At 45.2% G+C, this 25,146-nt stretch overlaps 1 protein-coding gene across 1 annotated transcript in view; it reads left to right on the forward strand.

Annotated features, from left to right (window-relative positions):
* The window catches only part of kcnma1a (potassium large conductance calcium-activated channel, subfamily M, alpha member 1a), a 163,331-nt gene that overhangs the window by 61,712 nt on the left and 76,473 nt on the right, over positions 1 to 25,146 (forward strand). The window contains exons 4-8 of the mRNA XM_056610202.1: positions 2,688 to 2,749; positions 16,097 to 16,190; positions 16,599 to 16,710; positions 24,096 to 24,171; positions 24,474 to 24,549. Coding sequence (XP_056466177.1) covers positions 2,688 to 2,749; positions 16,097 to 16,190; positions 16,599 to 16,710; positions 24,096 to 24,171; positions 24,474 to 24,549 — 420 coding nt within the window. The remainder of the gene's footprint in view (positions 1 to 2,687; positions 2,750 to 16,096; positions 16,191 to 16,598; positions 16,711 to 24,095; positions 24,172 to 24,473; positions 24,550 to 25,146) is intronic.

Genomic DNA, 25,146 nt, shown 5'->3' on the forward strand with positions numbered 1-25,146 from the left:
TGTTCACTTAGTGATCTCCCGCCGTGTGTAGAGAGTTGCAACCGCTAACAAGCTAATCACTGTGTTCACTACAGCCTTGAACAAATCAGCAATGCTTTACTACAGGGATATACAATGGGTGTCAGCTTTTTCTTTTATTGTCTTTTCCTTTGTTTTCAGTTCTCCTCTCTTATTGTCTCTGCTAATTGGACCAGCAGAGTAGTCTCACTCGTGTTCGGAGAGAAACTGGGTCTTATCTCGACTTGTCAGCTTGAGTCGCGTGCTTCCCTCTCCTTCTGTGTCGCCGGCCCATCACCATGCCTCTGTGCTGTGTTAGGGGTCAGGGGTCAGCCGTACACGTGAAGGGGGTTAACACACGCGTCGGCTGAACTGCGACGCATGTCACACGACATGTCACAACTGTCGGCGCTTGGCTCGATCGGTTTTCCTGCAAATGTCATCTGGATTTGTTTTACCTTAGAAATAATGGATTCACCACTCAGGGAGAGTTGACAGTGGAGCTGAGAGTCGAGCTGTTGAAACTGAGAAAAAAGACAACAGAGCTCCGTTACCCAGTCGTCCCAGGAGGGATTTTGTCAGATCAAAAGGGAATTTATAATAATCTTGGATATTGCAGATACGCACACGCACATGCTGCACATACACCCAAGCTGCACACACACACGCACGCTGCACATTCACTTGCACATGCACACACACTCGCAGACGCGCAAACACACACACACACACACACACACACACACACACACACACACACACACACACACACACACACACACACACACACACACACACACACACACACACACACACACTTATACACACACACACACACACACACACACACACACACACACACACACACACACACACACACACACACACACACACACACACACACACACACACACACACACACACACACACACACACACACACAATCACCCACAAACGTCATAACAACGAATAAAGCAGTAAAAATAAGCCGTGCTAAAGTTTACAAGCGTGTTCAACTATTACCCGGGGCCACAATGCAGGCAGGATCAATTAAGAATGCCATTGCCGCTCTAGGTAATCAATCCCCAATCATGTATAATGGATGGCCCGATCAGCCCGGGCGGAACAAGGACTCCATTGTGTGGTGGGGGAGTGAGATGGCGATAGGTAGCCTGTTATTATTCCTCGCCCTGCATCATTCAGCTGGTCCTCGCAACGCCAACGTGACATGAATGTTGCAGTTACAATCTAATCAATACATATTATGTATCTCATCTTGCCTTGGTGCACTATTCCTTGAACACTATGGAGGACTGAGCCATGCGTTAAGCACCAATGCTAAACTGTTTGCCTCTTTTGGGGGACACGCCAAGACCAGGAGACTCGCTCCATGGGTCTTTGGTGACGGCTGCCACCCGGTGCCCTTCTAAGTCCCCTTCTTCATCCAATACTTCCTGGGACGCCAGACTGAAACACTACACGGCTCCCCAGGACCTGCCAGCACCCGATCGCCCAAAACAATAGCACCGTTGACTCACCGCTGGCACCGGGGAGGAGGACAGCCTGATAGCAGAGCACAGACAGGGTCTCTCTCTCTCTCTCTCTCTCTCTCTCTCTCTCTCTCTCTCTCTCTCTCTCTCTCTCTCTCTCTCTCTCTCTCTCTCTCTCTCTCCTCTCTCTCTCTCTCTCTCTCTCTCTCTCTCTCTCTCTCTCTCTCGCTCTCTCTCTCTCTCTCGCTCTCTCGCTCTCTCGCTCTCTGTGTGTGTGTGTGTGTGTGTGTGTGTGTGTGTGCGGGAGGATGGATAGTGTGGCGATTAGGGGGCTTTGGCTCCCATCGCCAAGAGGTACTGAGTTTGAGCCCAAATCCTACTCTGTAAAAAAAGGGGGGGTTGGATTGGGTGGTTGACTCCCATCCCAAAATGTTACTGGGAATGATCCCCGAAATGTCTGCAGCCTGTCATGTAGGTATTCTTCAGCAAAATCCCTCTCCCCTCAATCCTTATCTGACATGTATCACCATTCACTGAACTTGTTCTTTTGAGAAGTGGTGTCTCTGAGAACAAAAAAACACTGAGGAAGAACTCCTAACCTTGTGTTCTTATGACTGAAAACTCTGCGCAGAGCGGTTGTTTGTTCAGCACCCTGATGTCTCACTTGAAAGTCCCTTTCAAATATGTGTCGACTAAATGAGAACATTTAAACAGCAAGTCTTTATTCTAGTTCTAAGCATCCTGCCTCCACACAGCCGTCCCTGTTGTGCTCCCCAACCTCTTTCTTCCCCTCTTCCTAACTACAGCATACACCAGTCAGTACAATGAAATCTTTTTCACACTTTCTACCTTCACTGTCATGGCTGACATTTGGTCGGCTATGCATAATTCAACTCTGGTTTTTTTTGAAAATGCATGCTCGTTTGGTATTTATGAGAGGCCTGGCATTGCTTTGATGTTTTATTATTAACCTAGTGTCATCCGCTGTGGTCATGTCTTTTGAATATGGCATGCATAGCTGAAAGCAGGATATCACTATATGTATGAAATTGACATTTTTTTTTCCTTCTCTTTCCCTGCCTCTTCCACCGTCTCTCTCTCTCTCTCTCTCTCTCTCTCTCTCTCTCTCTCTCTCTCTCTCTCTCTCTCTCTCTCTCTCTCTCTCTCTCTCTCTCTCTCTCTCTCTCTCTCTCTCCTCAGGTTGTGTTGGTGTTTGCACTCAGCATCGGTGCCCTTGGCATATACTTCATAGATTCTTCAGAGTGAGTATCTGCAATTCAAATTCCCCTCTTTCTCTCCCAGCCACTTCCCTCAACCACATCTACAGCAAACTCATATTTATATTTAAAAATCATATCAATATAGTATGGATATGAACAAACATGTCAGTAGAGCCTGTGTATCCTTTTGTGACATAAATAAACACGTTGATCAATACAATCAACATAATAAATTGGCTAACCTTATACCTCCTCTCTCATATGTTCCTCAAATACACTGACTGCAGTGCTCACATAATAAGTGTGTACATACGTGTGCAATACCCCCCCCCCCCCCTCCACGTGCGTGCTCACATCCAGCCGTATGTACGACTCCATCTGCAGATTTGTCAATGAGAGAGAGGGGCCCGTTAGTTTCCATGGCAACAGAGACAGGCGGATGTGTATCAGTGTGCTTGATCTTTCCCTTTTGTGTGTGGTGTGTGTGTGTGTGTTGGTGTGTGGGTGTGTGAAAGCTTCTGTGTGTGTTTATATGTGGGTGTCCACCACTATATATGTGTGGGTGTCTGCATCTACGTGTGTGTCAGTGCCTGCGTGTGTGTGTGTGTTTACTTGTCCTTGGCCAACATTCACCCAGAGATAAATTGCAGGCCTGGCACCCATCCCACTACCACTGCATCCATTTCCATTACCGCCCACACGTATAAAACACTACCTTAAGCATTCTCAATCAAACATGCATGCATGTGTGTACACACACACACACACACACACACACACACACACACACACACAAACACACACACACACACACACACAGACACAGACACAGACACACACACACACACACACACACACACACACACACACACACACACACACACACACACACACACACACACACACACACTAACACACACACACCAAGCATTCCCTGAATCCAACCGGCTTTACCGCATTGACAAAGACATTGATGTTGAAACACAAATCTCCATATTGATCGGAAAGTAGGACAAATTTCTCAAATCGTGCAACTGAACCTGCATAGGGAAACTTAATTAACTTTAATCGGTTTTAGTTTACGGCAGTGGGTTGCACGGTCTGAAAACACTCAATATTGTTTTAAGGGGAGGAGAAGCCTGCTTCTATGCTAGCAGTCGGCTTGTAGCGTTGGGGTTTTTCTGAAGGAGGTAACAATGTTCCCGTGTGTCATTGGAACCATAACATTGCTAACGCAGATGGATAAAAACCTGTCGTTTAGTGTCTATTTCAGAGGGGATAGAAAGATGGTGCATGGAGTAGTCACGATGCCTGCTTGCAGAAAATAAAACGACGAGGGGAAATGTTTTTGATATTCGCCCCTACCTGAAATGTACTCAGTGGAACAGTTAAAGAAACACGTGCTTCCGAGCCTCACCTCCTTGACCTTGAAGGAAAAGGTCAAGGGGTCAAGGAAAGATTTGAAGGAACAAACAACCGCGGTGCTACGAGAATCCGAGAATCCGGCTAAATCAGGGTGCGCTGGCAGATGTTGTGGTCAGGGGTCTGCCGTGCTGAAACAGCAATGTTCCCAAGCTGGAATACTAAAAGCATGTTGTTTCATGCACCCTGGTGAAAAGTATTGCTTCTTTACCACAGTTCAAATTTGAACACATTGAATAAAGGCTCATGGGCACAAAAGGGAGACAGAATGGTTGTCATATTGTTATATCTCATATCGCTCAAGGTCAAACTTCTGTCCACTCATATTTATGGATATAAATCGCAATTAGTATGCTAGGCATATAATTATCGGTCATATTGATCGTTTGTTTTGATGAATGGCCTTATGGTGTGTCGCTTTAAACGTTCCTGCTGCAAGGAATTGTGGGACGTGACGACACCTACCTTCCTTTGGTAAAGGATGGTTCGGTGTACCCTATGCTAAAGGAGATAGGAAAGGAAGCATCGAAGCACCTTTGCTTAGCTCTTAGAGAACTTGAACCGCTCCACTTAGATACTTTCGGCCCATTTCACTCAGTAAGGAACCTTCCAAAGCCAAAAATACTTTCTGACCGCAACCATCTATTTTCTCCAAACAAATATATCTTTCAGACAAATTAAGATAGTGAGACATATTCAGCACCACTAGTCAGAGTAAGAGTGTGATTGGCAATATATTTGAGGAAATTGAGCAATCTATCTGTTGTTAGCAAGTCTGAGATCCCTGGGGAAGGCTGTGGAGCCTTGGCCACCGCCATCCCTGCTCGCAACTAGATTGACTCATTTAGTTCTTAATTTCCTACTGCATCACGTGTTTCTTTCTTTATTTCTTTCTTTGTTTGATTCAGTGAAATCTTTAGCTAGCAGCTCTGTATTGGTGGCAAAGCCGGCAAAGTTTCTAAAGGAACTGGCTACATTATTGGGGAAAGTTGTACCACCATCTTAAATGGGGGATGTGACGTCAGGGGACGCTCCGAACACCATCAAAGTTAGCAGCCAGCAGGGGAGTTTCCAGCGGGAATATGACTCCTTGATTGGTGGCTCCACTGATTCATTTTGCTATTCTATTATAGGACACAGTTTGAGGTTTGTAAGTGGATAGCAGTGGCTAAGGAGGTCAACTCTCAGACGAAAGGTTCTGGGTTCAATCCCGAACCTACCTGTGGGTATCCTTGAGCTAGATGCCCTCAAGCCCAACCTGCTCCTTAATGAGATCAATCTGAACTCCCTGGAGGTTGATGTGGCTTAAAGTCAACAAACAGCCATCCTCTCTCAGAGGCTGAACCAGGAGGCGTAAAGCGTGCTGACAGAGCACCGACCCAACATGTTTTGGGTTGTTTTTATCCCTGGCTCGTGTGCAAGGTAAGGGAATTCAAATGTCATATTTCCAGCCAGAATGCGTGTTTGTTGTTTTAATCTCTCCCCCCCCCCCCCCCCCCCCCCCCCCCCGCCCGGCGGCAACTCCCTGACCTCGCTCTGCACGGCCCCATTAAGTCATGCCAGCTACCCCCCCCCCCCCCCCCCCCCCAAACATTTTGCTCTTACTCATCATCGTGATGAGGTTCAAACTTGTCACTGGAGAGCAGCATGTGTCCTCTCCGCGCGACCCCAGAGTCGGTTCAGCTGGCTGGCACATGATGCAAGCTGCAGGCACCGGGCCTGGGACGCTTTACAGCTGACTTTTAACGCTCCTCCGAACCGCGAACCAACAGTCGCTGCTGGGAGCCGCTCGGCAAAACCTTCTGCCCCAGCGCTTCCACCTCACCGGTCACCGCACACACGTCCAGCCACGCGCCGCTTACCTGTGTGTGTTTGTGTGCGTGTGCGGGTGTGTGTGTGTTTGTGTGTGTGTGAGTGTACGCTTTGTGAACTGTTGCATGTGTTTCTCGATGTTTCTGCTCTGCTGCCGCTTGTTTGCTTTTGATGTGTTCTGTGTAGCAAACAAAAGGAGGTGCCAGGATCAAGTTGGAGATTCAGGTCTATTGTAATATGCGTGTGAACAGACAACAAACAGCAGCAGTCATGAAGGATTCAAAGGGATAATTTGAGGCAAAGAGCTAAGAATAATGGAAAGTACCCACTGTGGATAGCAGTGTAAACTCCTGAAAGCACAAAGGTATTTTGACAAAGTTTGGGACCCATCTGGATGTGTGTCTGTGTGTCGAGAGTTATGGCCTGTTGGAACAAACCTTGCCGGTACCCGTTTGTTCAACTCTGGATGCTCCTGTACTGTCTGCCACGGCTGGTAGCAGGCATGGAATGTGTATCAATTGATCAAAATTGCAAAACTGGCAGCAAAAGTGGGGCCAGCGAGCCTCAAAAGGCCAGGGTTTGCCCCCCCCCTGCTGTCGGAAAAAGATAGACAGTGGTGCATGAATGTATTCTAGTAGACTGTGTACATGTACATGAGTGTGTGTGTGTGCGTGCGTGCGTGCGTTCTGCATCCTGACCCGTTTCCATCCAGCGCGGGGAAACGCAGTGATCTTCGGTTGACCTTTACTCTCTCCGGACAGAAATGTTAACGATGGAGGAAATCAATGGGCCTCAGAGCTGTGTGTTTACCCCGTAATGGCCGCCACAGCCGACTGTTGAATACAAAAGGTTAAAGGTCTCACTGTTTACTCATGAAACCTGAGGGAAAAACGCTTTCATGATCGTTTGTATTTTTTTGGTCGATTGGACCGTTTCTCTGCTTTATTTTGTCAATCCAGCATAGGTGAGAGAGAGGGAGAGAGACAGAGAGGGAGAGAGACATAGGGAGAGAGAGAGAAAGAGAGAGCGAGAGGGAGAGAGACAGAGGGGGAGAGAGACATAGGGAGAGAGAGAGAAAGAGAGAGAGAGAGAGGGAGAGAGACAGAGGGGGAGAGAGACAGTGGGGGAAAGAGAGAGAGAGAGAGAGAACGCCCAGTCGAGGTGAACGCTCATCGCTGCAATGGTCTGTGTAAAGGTCTCTCAGTAATGGGCCGTTTTCCGAAAAGGCTTCCAGTTTAGTCCCCGTGGTAACGGAATGAATCATTCAGTAAAGTAAGACTTCCTGGGTTCGACCTCAGGAGACCAGGGCCGATCTAAGAGGTACTTTTATGTATGCTTCAGTAGAGCAGGTTATTTCTCTAGGGCAGGGATGCACTAAAGCCCTTGTGTGTGTGGAAACAAACGCACACACACACACACACAGATACACTACGGCCAACATGCGTGCACACACATAAACCCACGCACACACACACACACACACCCTCAAACACACATACCCTCACACTCATGCACTCACTCAATCACACAGACACACACAAAGACCTGCCCACGTACATACACACAATGTTGGGGAAAACAAGAAGCCTGTGCACCTTGGAGGGCAGTCATTGGTTTTCCCAGTACCTACTCATTCCAGGATAGATTTTCTGGGCCGGAAACGCCCTAGATCAACCCACTAGTGCACTTACCATAGAGGGGATATGTCGTCTAGAGACCCAGGTTTGACCGGCGGCGCTATGCTACGTGTCATTTCCTCTCTTCCTCTCTCAACCTACTGCCTGTGTTCACTGTCACAACCATAGACGCACACAAACATAGAGACAAGAGAAATGCTCTTCTTCGAGGTTCTCGAAGAATGAATGACTTCGAACGTCTCCTAGAAATTCCTCCTCGTGTGGTATATTCCTCCGCGTTTATTAGGTGTGATCCTTGCGAAACCCTATTCCCCGCACCTATAGAGAGGCTCTTTATCCGGCGTTGTTGTAAGGTATGGCTCATCTCCATGTGTGTGTTCTGCAGCAGTCCCGACGCTTGTTGCCAAGCTCATGCTATTTCTGTGATATCATGCGGCCTCGCTCCCCGCCCACCTCCATGCCTCTTTAATGGCTCAGCCTTCATCCCTGCCTTGTTCCTCCTCTTCCTCTCTGGAAGGAACAGAGCTGGAAGTAGGACAGATGTAGGTCTCTGCAGTAAGTACCCTCCGTCAGGGATGTCCGTGTTCTGTCCCACTTCTCTGCTCGGTCTCCGCTCCACTGTGTGTCTTTCACATGCACACGCACACGCATATGCATACACACACACACACACACACACACACACACACACACACACACACACACACACACACACACACACACACACACACACACACACACACACACACACACACACACACACACACACACACACACACACACACACACACAGCAACACATATACATGAGGCACTTCATTCTTCATACACACACAGACACACTCGTACACAAACACGTGTCATGTGAAAACACACACACAAACGTGTCATATGAAAACACACACACAAACAAACAAACACACACACACACACACACACACACACGCACGTACACTCGTCATATGAAAACACACACCCACCCACACACACGTTTCAACAAACACAGAAAGACACACACATTGTCGGTTGGAAGGCTTGCAGCCGTCGGAGGCCTCATATGCGACAGCTGGGGCCAGTAACCCTACCATTAGCGTGTGATCAATGACAGGCGCATGAAAGAAACAGTGGCTGATGACTAATTCATGGGGTAAGGTGAGAAATATGGCTGAGCGCTAAGGCAGTCCTTTCCGCCGTTGCCGCCATGGTGGTTAGCCTAACCCTAGCCTAGCCTAAGCCTAGCCTCCCATCTCCTATAGGGTCCAGTCTCCGCTATGGCCGCTTGTAGACCAGGAGAGAAACCAGAACACCCAGGGCATCCGGTGGTTCTGGTTCCTCATGTCTCTAGATGACCTCTGCTAATAGTTTGCAGTAAATTAGGAGTTGGCGGTGAGCAAAACATTTATTTGACCGTAGGCGTTAGGTGTGAGTTGGCTACGGGTTATGAGTTAGCTACAAGTTCCCTTCAAGTGAAGCGATTCTATGCGATGTGGTTTTCCTTTTTCCTGTATCAAATTTCTTTCAAATGATATACGGTATAATATAGGGATGCACATGCCCACTTTATCTGTACAACCGTACTTTTTAGGTCATGTTTAATTTGTGTGGAGAAAAAAAAGTATATGTTCTGGTGGAAGCATTCCACATGATAACATAACTGTGTGTGTGTGTGTGTGTGTGTGTGTGTGTGTGTGTGTGTGTGTGTGTTGTTTTCCTGCTGGTAGTTCTGTAGTACAGCTCTCTTCCTGTAAAACCACAAAAAAAATGGTAATTGCAATGAAGTGAGAAGTGAAAGCCACTGACAGCGGCCGCGGGCACAGTGCGGTTTACGTAAAGGTGAGGCCTGTACATTATCGTGACTGTATGAAACAGGAAAACACCCCTCAAGTAATGCACTAATAGGTGTGAAATGATGTGCCAGGCTGTCTGTAGTACACAGATGGGCCTTGGAACACCGCTGGAATTCTAACGAGGGGCGGCGCCTTCGGAGACCAATCAGCTCCACAGCTCCTCGCTTTCCATTATCGTAGAGCGTGGAGGAAATCTCATTAGAGGAGAACAAGGCGACGGTCCGTTCTGTTATACATACAAGATGAACATTGCATTAGTGATTTCATGTGTAATAGAAACTGCTCTACAGAGTGTGTTGTTTTTTAAGAGTGTGAGTTTACTACAGAATGTAAGAATGCCGTTGTTTGACTGAAAGTGCAAAAATTAATACGTTAATTAGTACATTAGTAATAAGTTAAATTTGATCATTTAGCAGATGCCTTTATCTAAATCATTGTAAAAAAGAAAGACACAAACCATTTCCAAAGCTTGATAGCTGGAGTTTTCTAGATGTCCAGGGTTGAGCTTGCATTCCCCTGGACTGAATGCAGACTTGTTTTTACTATATTTGGTTTGATAATACCATAAAAAACCTGGCTTGAACCCACAAAACGAATTTAGTAACCAGGGACCCATCTAAGTGAGTCAAATGGAGATGGCTCACTGCACTCCTCTCTATAGGTTAATGATATAGCAATTAACATCCACCTGCTCCGCTTGGCTGGGTAATGATCGCAGAGAAAACCCAGGGAAATCCAGATCCAGACAATACGAAATAGGTTCAACAAAGGACCAAAACGTTGTTTTTCTCTGGTAGTGTCTGGTAATTGTCATTACATGTAATCTGTCATTATATGGTCATATTTACCCAATTTACCCAACACCGTTACATGAATCCACCACACAGACTTAAGACACATGCAATATCAACCTGAAGAGATATATTCAGCACTGAACCAACAGAATGCTCTCCGAATGGTTTGTATCTGAGTGTTTACATGCAGTTAGCATAAATTACACGCCCAGGGAATTGCGATAATGACTCCATTCGATGAGTTTTGTTTTCGCGCAGGAGGGGAAAGTAGTCATAATGTTCTAGTGCGTTCTACCTCCGAACCGACGGTCACAAAGGACAACCTTAGTTATCGGCGAGGCAGAACAAATGTTACTCACCCGCGCCTCATCAGAGGAATAACCTGAATACATTAACGGCTTGACCTGAATGTGCGGACAGACGGAGAACACACCGGAACAAACCACATTTACCCCACAAACCGCCCGATAACAAACGCCCGCTCCTCTGTTTTGAATACGAAAACCGCGTCCTTTATCCCATGATTGGTTTTTATTGTGTGGGAGGGAATGTGTTGGGAAAATGTTTTTTTTTGCTTAGCAGTAGCTGTAGCTGTGGCCACAACAGCACACAGGGAGATGTTGTACTAACACCACTTTCTTGGCAAGATGTTCCAGCCAGTACGGGTGGTAAACGCTTCCATTTCAGAGCGCTCTCTGAGGGGGTGTGGGGATGGGCGGGTTCATCCTGTGTACCTTGATTATTCAAATGAACCACAGGGGCTGGGTGTGAATCCCAACCCAGCCCCAGAGTCTAATCAGTCTTACTCGTGCCTGTTGAGGCTCCTTAAACCAGCCATCGACCACACACAGTCAGCCACACACACACTCCACGATGGCCCAAGTTGCGACTGTACTTCAAATAATATATTTTTTAATGTGCCATAAAATGGCACACATAGCCTTTTTTCTTGTTTTGTTTTTTTTAAACATGGTTTGCCTTTGATAACCTACACACGGGCGCCGAGGCTAGCCCTGAGTCTTGTGTTAGTTTACACCCCTGCCTGCGCTATAGGGTTTGAAGTACTGCACATCTGGAGGAGCGTGGGAGGAGCCGTGTCTCAGTGTGCACGGCGCGTGTGCACGTGCAGAGGATACTTAGTGGGAATAGAAAAAAAAAAGGGAAGGAGATATCTATTTTTAGCCACCCTCAGGGAGTCTTTATTTGTGCGTTGCCCTTGTAGGTGCTAACTCATTCTTATTTTAGTAATGGTGGCACGGCCTGAATCAATCATTTACCTATTAAGATGCCCTTCTCTAATCTGAGCAGAGGACCGCCCACCTCCGGCCCACAGGGACCCCATACAGGCACATGTACAGCTTGGAGAACCAGGCACACGTATATGCAAACATCACACACGCACGCACACGCACGCACGCACACACACTCTCTCTCTCCCTCCTAGGGACCCCGTACCTTCAAATGTACAGCTTGCAGAATCATGCATTTAAACACACAATCCCACTCTCAGCGAGTCCCCTTTGAGATATATATAGCTAATAGAAACACGCACCGGTGCATACATGCAAGTGTACATGCACAAACACACTCACATTAACCCCATGCATTCAGATAAAGACTGAGGAGACATGCACACACACAGACGTGCCCATATGCCACACTTTACAGTTCATTCGTAAAGTCAGTCGAGGACTAAGTCTCGCCCTACGACAGCATTCTAGATTTGCCATGAAAGAAACATGCTGTGGTTGCAAGCATTATTAGTCACAAAGGAAGCACGAAGAAGCAGGTAGCAAGAAGCAGGTAGCCGGACGCTGCTCAGGGTGATGTTTGGGGCTGTTTTTGCAGAAAGTGCTTAGCTATTATTGAGTTTCTGCGACCTCCTTCGAATCCTCCTTCCCTCCCTGTTCCCTCCTCTCTCAACTCCAGCCCAACAGTCCCTCATCTCCAGGCAATTTCAATGTGGCCTAAAACCAGCCCTGACTGCTATATTTATCAATGTGGGCCTGGAAGGAGACAAATTGTCCTTAATACCTGTGGGACCCTTTGTGCTATCTCTCTTCTCTCCCTTTCCATTTTTTTATTCAGCCTCTCTCTCTCTCTCTCTCTCTCTCGCTCTCTCTCTCTCTCTCTCTCTCTCTCTCTCTCTCTCTCTCTCTCTCTCTCTCTCTCGCTCTCGCTCTCCTTCTCTGTCGCTTACTCATGCATCTCTCTCTCTTCGTAACACCTCTCTTAGCTTCTGTCCACCCTTCCCAAGCACAACTCATCTCTGCAATTACATTTTTTATTTGGGTCCACTTTTATCTGGATTATTTTATTGCCTTCAATATTGTCTATTTCGGTCTTTCTCTCACAATTTCTCTTGTGTGTATCCGTCTCTCAAACAATCTATTTTTCTCGCTCTTCCATCGCTTGCCCATCCCTTTCTTTCCTTCTCTCTCTATTGTGTTTGTATCTCTGTCTCCCTCCCACCCTCTTCCTCTCACACTCTTTCTCATTGCTCTCTCTCTCGCTCCCTATCTCTCCATCTCTCTCCACCAGGCTCTTAGTTTCTGTTGCCCTATCTGTCTCGCCATCCTTATCTCTCTCCCTCTTTCCCTCTCTCTTTTCCTCCGCCCCCCTCTCTTTATCTCTTGCCTCCATCCTCACACTCTCTTACCCCATCTCCCTCTCTCCTTCCCCACCTAATTCCCTCCCTCTCTCCCTCCCTGTCTCTCTCCCTCTCCCTATCTCTATCCCCATGTCTCTTTCCCAGCCGGGCAGGTCAAGCCAAGGGCCAGGCCCAGGCTTAAGTAGTAATAGGAACCTTGGTGGTCAGATCTATTTTCTGCTGTGCGCAGGCAGAGTTGGGCCAGCCTATCCCATGTGATTACAGAGTGTGAAGTGACATTGAAACCTGGGATCAGTCCTTTGTCTTTATCTGGCTTTTCTGTGGAAAAAGCACACACAAGTAGACACGCATACACACACACACACACACACCCACAAACAAACACACACACACACACACACACACACACACACACACACACACACACACACACACACACACACACACACACACACACACACACACACACACACACACACACACACACACACACACACACACACACACACGTATACACACACAATAGGGTGTGCAAACACAATATACATAGGTGCATGGACACTTATATACCTACAAACATACTAAAGGACGTACAAACACACTAACCCACACACCCACACGCACATATGCACATATACAGACACAAACTATTTTATTTTGTGCTTCATTACTTTCAGGAGAGTGGTCTTGATGGTGGCTTGATTTATTAAATCATTGCCAAGTAACGGCTGGTAACTGTGCACAAAACAAAATTAAAATAGGGTTTTCCTAAAAAAGTAAACTGAGATTTGAATATATTTTAATATATATTACAAAATATACATTGAAAAAACAAAATAAATCATTAATATACATGGCGCAAGAAGGCCAGTACAATGAAGGTAACATCAAGTGGCTTTAGTAACATTAAAAGGAAAGTTTTATGCTTATTTGCTGGTGAGTGTGAGTGTGACCGAGCTCTTACTTGATTGGCTTGTGAAAAGGAAAATCAACAGGCATTCAGAGCACACGGGATGGGTTTGAACGCGGTTCAAGTCAAGATTATCAGCGCCCATATTATTATTATTCCAATTCACACATGTTACATATTGAAATGTAAATTTAGGCAGTGACTGATGCGAACTAAATATGATAAAAAATGTATCGGCATAAAAGACCAATGTATACATGACCTTCTGTTCATCCTCTCGATTGAATAATTTAAAAGCGGTTTAAATTGACAGCCTCAGACCAAACTTAAATATCGGAAGTTATGAAATGAAATGAGATAGGTTTTCAAGCGTTCTTATTTCACCAAACCATGCATAAGCATATTACACAGTTTCTTTACATAATCCTCGTATATCAACACTCATGCATGCGATTTGGGCCATCACTTGGCCCGGGGGACAACGCCACACTGATACTACAGCAAGTTGTTTCTCCACCGTGTGTGTGTGTGTCTGTGTATGTATATGGGTGTGCGTGCGTGTTAGCCAATGATCTAAGTGTGTACCCATCTGTAAGTGTCGGACGACGATGCTTGGACACTGTTTGCCTGCTATGACAACTGATGGAGAAAACTTGGGTAATGTGACTTCTATACCCACCCCCCCCCCCGGAAAAACAGACGAAAAAACCAGAGTTAAGATGACATTTAAATCAGCCCTTGACCGTGCGTACTAGCGTATTATCTGTGAGTGTGTGAGTGTGTGTGTGCGTGTGTGTGTGTGTGTGTGTGCGTGATTGATTCCCAGGAGGGTTCATCCTGAGTCGCTGTGTGTGCGGTTGTGCGTGTTTGGCGGTGGCTGGGTAAATAATTGATCAAGCAGCCAGGATCAATGTGGGGAGGAGACGCTGGTAAATGAGGCCCTGACTGAATCCCCCCCCCCCCCCCCTAAAAAAAAATGCCTTTCAGCAAAATGAAATTCAGTTCATTGGGCTTCAGGAAAACAAATGTACGAATAAAAACCCGGGGAACAAAATTGAGTTTGCTTTCAATACCAGTGGCGCTGCGGGGTTCTGCTCCTTAAAGACCACCTGAGACCCCAGGGACACGCGCGGCAGACAGCACGCCAACGGGAATCAATGCAAAGTTCATTCGTTCTGTATGTCTGCGATCCCGGTCATGTCTGTGGGACTGCCCATCGATTCACTTTGGACGTGTATGTTTATCCATTCATCCATTAATGCAGGGGTTCTCATTGTTGTTGTTGTTGTTTTTTAACTTACATCTGTATGTCATTCATTCATCCGTTGAATCATTCATTCCTTCGTTTGTGCATAAGCCACCTGACATCCGTCCATCTTTCCATTGATTCCTTTGTGTATCCATGAAGGCATGCCTGCAAGCATACATTCATTCATTCATCAATCATTCTTTTTTCCATTTAATCGATGTTATGAATGTTACTGTCCATCCTTTCCTTCACTTATTCACTCATCCTTTCATAAAGTGATTGATTCATCCATCCTTTTGTGCCTTTATGCAACCTTCCATTCATCCGATGGGTGTCAATTTATTAAGTCTATCAATTCAATATTCAATGATTTATATTGTAAACACTGTGCTTGATCATCGAATATCTCCCTACGGGGCTGTGTGGTTGGTGCATGTGGCGTGTGCGTGTATGTGTGCGCAATGGGTGTATTTGATGTGAGGCATGTTGGGAATTGTCACGGTGTTGACTCTACCAGAATGCAAACCATATTCCCATCTTGGCCCTTACATTACATTCCCATAGGTAGCATGTAGCCCCACCATGCTAACATCATGATATTCATGAGGTGCTCCAAGTCCCCCCGTGGGACCGTATCTCTGTGCTCAGCCACCAGCGTTGTGTGACAGGCCCATCTGTGTGTGAGGGATGGCGGCGGCGGTGATTGCTTTGTTGTGTGCATCCGCGTCGTAATGGTTAATCATCATAAGGTAAACGCTGAGATGGATCATGTGACACACGACGTCGGAACAGGGGGAGGGAAGGCGCGCCGCGAGCGTCCGCCTTGCCTTGACCAACGGCCCGGTCTGGTCCGAGCCCTAGCACTCTGTCACTTTTAGAGGACATAAATATGCCTACATGATGTTTATTAATGTTTCTCTTCCTTCCTGGTGCTAATGTATTCATGAGAATGAATGTAAGATGGTTCTAACGCAATTCATCATCCTCTCTTCCACCCTCTCCCACCGTTTATCTCTCTCTCTCTCTCTCTCTCTCTCTCTCTCTCTCTCTCTCTCTCTCTCTCTCTCTCTCTCTGGCAACCTCTCTTTTTTCCCCTATCTATCTCCAGCCCTATAGAGTCCTGTCAGAACTTCTACAAAGACTTCACGTTACAGATCGACATGGCCTTCAACGTCTTCTTCCTCCTGTACTTTGGTTTGCGGGTAAGTTGACACATTACAAATCACAAGGGTACACATACACCAATACAATTATTCCTATAGCTAACAGACACGTTAAAAGAGAAAATTCTTCCCCCACAATTTCCATTCATCGTTAATGCTTGAAATACACACCCACATGTCAAACCAAGATACTTTCAGTTCTTTTATGCAAATTGTGGAACACAACATCCTTCAATGTCGACACAGTTACACATTTGTCATTTGGCTGACCATCCTTAACACAAAGATAATCTTAGGATGCCCTTTTTTAGTGCGTTTCCAAAACTCCCATTTGTTAGCTGCCACCGAGCATTGCGCTAACATAAGACCGATAACAACTAGCCTTCAGCGCTGCTAAGCTGCTACGCTGCTGATGCCTCACTGCTATTATGCTCTGCTCTTATCCAGTTCATCGCGGCCAACGATAAGCTGTGGTTCTGGTTGGAGGTCAACTCTGTGGTGGACTTCTTCACCGTGCCCCCTGTGTTTGTCTCCGTATACCTGAACAGAAGCTGGCTTGGTGAGTCCATCAGTCTGTCAATCTCCTCATATGCACCTATCACAATGTGTACGGATTGATGGTTGTATTTGGGGGGAGTGTTCTGCCCGAGTCAGGTAAGGCCTTAATGAGATGATTGTTGACCGGTGAGGTGCTCTGCCTGGCACACCTCAAGCCTGGCACAGCTGTTACCTGTTGTCCTCATATGTACACACACACACGCACTCACACTTTTAGTCGCACAGTGGAAGGAACACCTTGACCTGTATTGTGTAGCGACCTACTTACTGTGCATTCAGGCGACCCTGTCCTACATGCCACTGCAGTAACGGGAATGAGGTTGCTTCCACCATGGGTCTCTCTGTGTTCCGCAACAGGACCTGGATATCCCAGCTTGTATACAGCTTAGTGTTTCTTAGATCACTGTTGACTTCATCCCAACCATGGTGTCGTGGATAGGGTGTTCAACTCCCGGCCAAGTGTCACCGGGTTTTGATCTCCGATGTCCGCCACCTAACCTGTCGTCCTCCTGGAGCAAAAGAACCTAACCCTTTCCTGCTCCTGAATTTCTTTCATTCTCAAATTGCTTGGATTAAAAAATTATTTTTCATAGAGTCATGGAACAGTAACACATTCGAAGATGCGCAAAAATAACACAACACAAGAAAACAACAGGTTACATAATCATCTGATATATGATCGTATGAACCAGAGAAGCATCCAGGATACCATCAAATATAGTTTTCTTCTTGGAAATCTTTTCACAATCGTGATGAAAGGGTCCCAGCTACAGTTTCTATTACCAGCAGTTCTTAAGAGGGATTCTACAATACCCTTCTCTTGATCTTCCAGGTCATTAGAAAGAGCAGTAGCCTGTGAGTCGCCCAAGCCAGATGCATTATGAATGTGGCGACGAGCTACGTGCTAAGACAGCCACGCTAGCTACACTAGCTAAGCTACCCTGTTGGAAAACTGGAATTGATGATGCGAAGAGGTCTCCGTCTCCTTCCCAGAATGCCCCGGGTACGAGCGCCCCCGCGATGATGAAAGGCTGTGCAAGCGGGGTCTTAACTCCTCGCTGACACTCTCGTGCACATTCTCGTGCACACAGCCATGCAGCATAGTCGTGCAAGTTGAAGATAAGCCTGGCAAGGTGGGGAGGAGACAGGGGATTGGCCCCCAAAAGATGGCTTTGATATCGATGTAAGGAGGGTATCACGGACATTTCTTATTCTTATTTCATATCCTCTGCCCTTTTTAAGATTGTAACACGATGCCTGCTGCAAGAATGTTTTTGTATTTTATTTCATTCCCTTTGAATGTATTGAATTTCTTTTTGACTGTAAAATCCCATCATTCACAGTTATTCAATTATAAACACACAATTAAATAGCATTTACTATGTTGGACTTGACATCCTAAAGGGTTTAATGTTGCCTATAGGTTCTACATTTACAACGTGTTGGATACTCTCCTCCTGAATGCTGTTTGGGTGCTAGTGTTTTTGGCAGCAAAGCACACAAGGAACGACCTAATGCTCCTAGATATATTACTATGCATGCGGTATATAATATCACTGTTCCAATTCCCAAACACTTAAGGAAATGAGAATCACGATGCATATTCAGTCGTCTGTGCAGTGTTCTTGATGTTCGTGAGGTAACCGTCAACGTCACGGTCCCTAACCTGGACGTATGTGGAAACGTCACGGTCCCTAACCTGGACGTATGTGGAAACGTCACGGTCCCTAACCTGGACGTATGTGGAAATAAGAGCCGGCCGCTGCCCGACCACCTCGTCCCTCCGGATCCATGAATCACCCGGCCCATTATCCCAGCGCCTCCCCCGGACACCTCCCAGTAGAATAATTGTTTTCCCAATAATCAATAACGTCCGTCCATAAAAGCTGCTCTATTCATTTAGGTAAGTGTACACTTTCGCATCAGGCTCAGTGTTTTCTTGTTCTCCACATAATTAAGAACCAGTGTGGCAGTCCGGACCTTGAAGGCCGTAAAGGGGTTTTGTTGACCATTTCCTTTTTCTTCTGCAAAAATAATGCCACCTTCTCGACTCTTATCCTGAAAATAACTACACACACCCCTCTAAAGCCACTTCCCTGACCCCGGCGTAAGGACATGACCGGTAGCAAGGCCGGGGTAGGGATACGGGGGTCATTAATAAATAACCGACCAGTGAAAACAAGCGCTGGCCCGTTTGCCGTGGCGGCGGTCTGGTCTGGTCTATACTCTATAGGCCGAGTAGATTGTAAATTTATGCCGCAATCATTTTCTAATCACCTCAGCTCCGCTCGAACAAATTGGACACTTACGAGCAAGGGGGAAGGAAAGGAGGGGAGAGGAAAAAGAAAGAGAAAAAAGAAATGAGGCTCATACTAAAAAGGCTGAGCGAAAGTTGTTAATGAAAAATTCAGCCTAATCTTCTTCTACCACTTGGGCTCCTGGCTCCTGGGAGAGTCAGAGCCGTGCCGAGGTTGGATTAGAGCAGCGCTCTTTGAAAGTTGCGAGCAGCCACTAAGAGCTCCGAGAACAACCCCCTCAACCCCCCACCCCCAGCCACCCCTACCTTCCCCACTTCAGCGCCCTTCAAGTACCTCTACTGCACCCCCTACATCATACGGCGTCTTCCTGATGTTTTGATACCATTTAATTGAGTTGAACCACCAGGTAGGGTTTGATCATTAGTCTTTCCAGAATCTTCTCACTAGGGACATCACAAGTGGGCGTGTCCACCTAGGTGACGGATGGCCTGGCGGGTGGCTGGTTTGGTCCCCAGCTCCTCCTATCCAAGTGTTGAGGTGTCCTTGAGCGAGACGCCTTACCCTAAAATGATCCCGAATAGCTGGCTGAATGTGAGGCAATCACTCTAATGTGCTTTGAGTATCCACAGGATATAATAGCACTACTGTATATCAATCAGGCCAAACGTAATATACCTTTCATTTAATTTACCATTTATGGATCACGCTTCCAACCTGGCAGTAACATAAACGGCCCTTCAAATGTATATCGTTTGTTCCGTATTGATCGATCATAAAACCGAGTGAAAGTTTGATCCATCAGAGTGTTGATGGATCAAACACAGCAAGCCAAGCCAAGTGGAATAAACATGCCCATGTAACTCACACTGCAGACTTTCTGGACTATTATTACAAAAATACAGGAGGCACTTCCATTTCATTTTGAACTGACACTGCCCTCTAGTGGTTCTTGGATGTAGTGTCAGAATCGGGCCCTTGAAGAGGTTTTCCATAGACATGGGTGCATACAAGCTTGCTATATCTTTTTCTTCAATGACAAGAGAGCCACCCTGGCCAGCAAATATATGAGGGGAAAACTCATGTTGTTTTTGCGTGGCTTACGCCTCCCATTTGCTCTATGTCCCTCACATTTCAAAGCTCTGCAGCATTACTGCACTGTGCATGCCTCATACTGAAGAGATGCACTATTTTAAAGAGAGTAGGACTGGGTGGTGGTTTAACCGGGGCTTAGAGAGGGACTTGATGCTTTTATGAATTAACATGCACTTGGAGTGGTGTACAGCTTGTGTGTGTGTGTGTGTGTGTGTGTGTGTGTGTGTGTGTGTGTGTGTGTGTGTGTGTGTGTGTGTGTGTGTGTGTGTGTGTGTGTGGTTAAGTATAATATCCTCCCAGGCTGCTGATTGATAAAAGACTCCAGCAGCAGGCAGGCCGGGCCTTGTGACCGGAGGTGTACAGGCTCTTTGTTCTTGGCTCTCAGGACCTCAATGAAATTACTCTCTCTGAATGAGCATCTGGCCAGCGGACACGTGTGTGATGTAATGTGTGGGTGGTTGTGGTGTGTGTAATGTGTGTGCATGGGATATAATGAGTGTGTGTGTGTGTTTGTGATGTAATGGGCTTCTGTGTGTGTGTGTGTGTGTGTATGTGTGTGTGTACAGAAGAGGATTTGCCATGTGTGGGGAAGGGGATTTTCTCTCGCTGAGGACACATGTGTTCGCGGGACCAGATATTCATTGAGATTTTTTTTCTGGCATCTATGCTGGATTCAATCCCCCTGGGTCCTACCCTTCTAAACCCGCCCCCGCAACCCCAGAACCCCCTCCTTCCCACATCCCTGTGCAACAAGGTACAAGTCAACCAACAAACAGCAGATCCCCGCCCACACACACACTATCACACATTTTCGCACACACACACACACACGCACACACACAAACACACACAAACATATATACACACACACACACACACACACGTAGTAACACACACACACACACACACACACACACACACACACACACACACACACACACATACACACACACACACACACACACACACACACACACACACACACAAACACACTTTTAATAACAAAGCATAATCACAGACACGCACACTACTGCACACCATCCAACTATAACACGCAGAAACAAACATAAACAAAAACATAAACACACACTCACATAGACACATGCCTTCACATTCACAAATACTCAACCGTGAACACTGAAAAAGATATGCATGCACACATGCATCTATGCGTATTTGCACAGAAGCACATAGGCAAACTCTGCGTGAAAGCATGCAGACACAGATGCTACAAATGCTGAGCTAGAATGCAAACGCTAACCAATTACTTATCCAAATTAGATCTACATCCAACCTCTGCACAGACCAGTAGCTCCAGTAGCACACAATCCGCCACAACTCGTTCTCTGTACCGTCATTAGCACCGTATTAATCAAGCTCATTTCACATTTGAATGACACCATAATCATACATACCAACCACAAAAAAAGGACCCTCAGTGCTAGAACATGAGAGACGAGATTGACGATGATGATAAACTCAATTATTCCCATGTTTGAAATTCGTCTTGTAAAAAGGGTTGAGTTAATGCCGGACAAATTAACTTAAACTCATGCAGGGTTAGTTATAATGTAGACTCATATACATTTCTTTGTGTGTTGTCATTCCACGAATCTAAATTCACGAAAGAGCAAACTGCCATGAATCCCTCACCGGGCGAGAGACCTATGATTGATCCGTATCTGTGTCGTACCATTGTAACACCTCTCGTCCCGGCGCCAGTCATCAAGAAAGGATTATTAAATCCTGTTCCACATTTGTTCTTTCCCATCTCATTTTATATCATTTTCCATCAGCGGGCTTCAGGTGGCTTTTATACAAAGCCCCACCTCCCTGCGATGATTTCGATTGGCGAGTGGAGATTAGTAATCCTGTCAGAATAATAATAATCATAAAAAAAACTCAAAACCAGCGACTCCCCCTCCAGTGAATGATGACATGGGATGGTTTGAGCCCCTGCGGTGGCTGTGTAGACGGATGTGACAGGTATAACACCAGGCTCTTTCTCGCTCCCCCCTCGGTGTCTAGACTTTAGCTGGAAGGATATGACCCAGAACAGTGAGAGCTTTATACTACCGCTATTCCTGCCCAGTGACTCAGCACTTTCTTTTGTCAAAGGAATACGACGAAGAACAAGATCTTTGACCCAATAAGAATCGCTTCAACTTTGAATATATGTATTTATAATCAGTTCCTGGAGTTATTTCGAAGATTTCTACTCATTGCACCATTCCTGGAGATAGAAAACTTCGATACCGATTAAAGTAGTCTATTTTTATAGTTTTAATTCCTTGACTACAATGATTCCTCCGAAGTTGCTTATGTACCGTTGCCAGCGTAGTGATGCTAGTGTCGATGTTCCCCCGGAGACGTGGCGGAGGAAAAAGTCTTGTGGGGAACTTTTTCAAAATGGCTACCGGGTGAGGCTTGCCCATCATGTCCACCTCAATGGGGAGGGAAACCAGAGACCTGCCACTGGTCTATTCCAGTCGGCCTGCTGGTCACGTCTTAAGGTCCTGTCCAACTGGGGTAAGAGCTGCTGTCTCAGGGAAACTACATGGTATCTATTATTAATAAAAAAATTATCTGGGATTTACAGTTTAGTCAGATCGAATGCTCACATTAATCGCTGCACTTCTATTATATCTGTTTGGTCACATATTCTTTATTCTATGTTCTACATAGATATTTTTTGGATTGATATTTTACTCCAAAAGGAATTCCTTTATTGTCCAAAATTACAATTCTGGACACAGTAATTCCATCTGTATTATTGTGATTTTGACGATAAAAAAAACGTTGACTTTGACATAAAAATAGCAGTTATGGCTCTGAAACTATGAAGTTGTTAAACTATTGCATCTAGAATCAGCTCCTCTTTCTCTGGGCCACACTGGACACATCATTCTGACACACTTTCAATACTGTAAGTCAATATTGAACCATCAAATTGTTTCACCGCACCAGTCTCAAGGTTGACATTTACGTTGTGTGTTTAAATTTGTATGACTCATTGTGTATTTATATATATATGTTTATCTTTGCTATGACACTTGGCTTACCTTGACTAGGATTAATAAAGCATATATCTTCCTTACATCATCACGTAATGGTTTATAGATATAGCTGGAAAGACGTACAGTGGAAAGACTAACCCCTACAACAGTTCAACGTTATTACCGCTAATACTTCAAAGAGCTCCTCACACACACGCCCACCCCACAGTGTGAGGGCTCAGTGTGCGTGGCGTTGCATAGAGATCAGGAGGCAGGTGTTCATTGTTCCGTAATCCGTGAGCGAGCAGCAGACGTAACGTTCGCCGCCTGGCTTTCCTTCTAGTTTGAGCCGTCTAAAAATACGCAGAAACAATCCAACTGGCACAGCGGGTTTTACCCCTTCTGCTTCAGTGTTGTCTTGCCCCAATTCTGCCTTAGCATCTCTTTTCATTAGTATGATATACAAGTATGATACATTTGTGTTTCTGTTTGTTTTTTTTGCATACTCCGCAATATATAGGTATATTAGTAAGGCTTTGTAAGAACAATACTATAATCTGAATCCAAGTGTAAATCTGGTCATAAACAATTGTATTAACCTACTTATTTATTACACAACGTAAATAATATAGAAGAGGCAAAGATCTTCAAATAATAGTTCACTATATTTCTGAGATTCTCAAGTTTTCTGGCTTCTTTTTTTGACTGTGATTTCAACGTAGACATTTGTGCTTGTTAAGTGACAGCTGTCACCCACTAAGTGAAATGTAAAGTTACACTTCTGGTGTGATGGCCTTGAACATTTCTCCATCACACGTCAGCCTGTTCTGATAGCAGTTGGTTGGAGTTTGTCTGACTAAACTCGTTTTTTATCTATTTGATTTCTCTGAACATTTTCGGCAGCCTGTTGTTATTCTGCTAAAAATGTTTTAGCTAAGCAGCTTCACTTCAGGTCAATATACTAAATGTACTCATTTCTTTCTCCCTCTCATCTCTACCTGTCTTTCTCGCTCATCCTCTTCCTCCGCTTCCTCTCCCAGGTTTAAGATTCCTGAGGGCGCTGAGGTTGATACAGTTCTCCGAGATTTTACAGTTTCTGAATATATTGAAAACAAGGTAACCAAGTGGCCATTTTTGTTATTATCGTCTGACGAGATTGTGTCCAACACATGGAGTCTAATAAATATCTAACGTGTAAAGTGACATTTTGTCAAATCAAAAGTCACATGTTTTGCCCTTCATTTTCCTCAAATATTACATTTTTCAATGATGCACCTTTGAACACACATTTATGAATTTAAAATGTTTAGTTACCGTTTTTGGAGCAGTCAAGCCCAGTTGATAAAAAGTATTTTGCAACCACTTCTTTTAAAAAATACATTCACTTAATCTTCTCTTGTTTTTCTCGTTCTACACAGCAATTCCATCAAGCTAGTGAACCTGTGCTCCATCTTCATCAGCACATGGCTAACAGCCGCTGGATTCATACATCTGGTAAGTGTGGTTTAGAAGGGGTATTAGGATTAAATATCTGTTAACATTCTGGGTCTTCACTGAAATTATCAGTACCAAAGTAAAGCATTGTTGAAGAAAATAAGATTCCGGAGGATCATTGAATAGATGCCTTGTAAATCTGTATTATTTTACTAGCGAGAGAAATTATATATTGTAATATATTCCCAATTTGAACACCAGATGTCAGTGTTTAGCTTTAGTTAAATTGATGCTTCTCATATCACTGCTATTACAATCGAAATATCTGATGGTGTGTCCCAGAACATTTGATATATATATATATCAATAGATAGACATTGAGAAAAACAGCTGCGTCCTTGTTGATAAGCTGTCTTGGTGGGGGAAATACAGCTGGGGAGGTTAGGCTTACTTAACCACACCCTATGCTTCTTTTTATTCAATTAGCAAAGCACTTAGCATAGTTGGTTCTGCACATTAATGCGTTGTTTGTCCTTGTTATTGTTGAAATGAATCTGATTATGGTAAAGTATGCAAATATTAATGATTGTATGCCTTCCAATTTAATTGCATTCACTCAAACAAGGTTGTCCACATTATTTTGATTGAATTATATTT

The sequence above is a fragment of the Gadus chalcogrammus genome, chromosome 15 (assembly GCF_026213295.1).
Source record: "Gadus chalcogrammus isolate NIFS_2021 chromosome 15, NIFS_Gcha_1.0, whole genome shotgun sequence".
Taxonomy (NCBI): Eukaryota; Metazoa; Chordata; class Actinopteri; order Gadiformes; family Gadidae; genus Gadus; species Gadus chalcogrammus.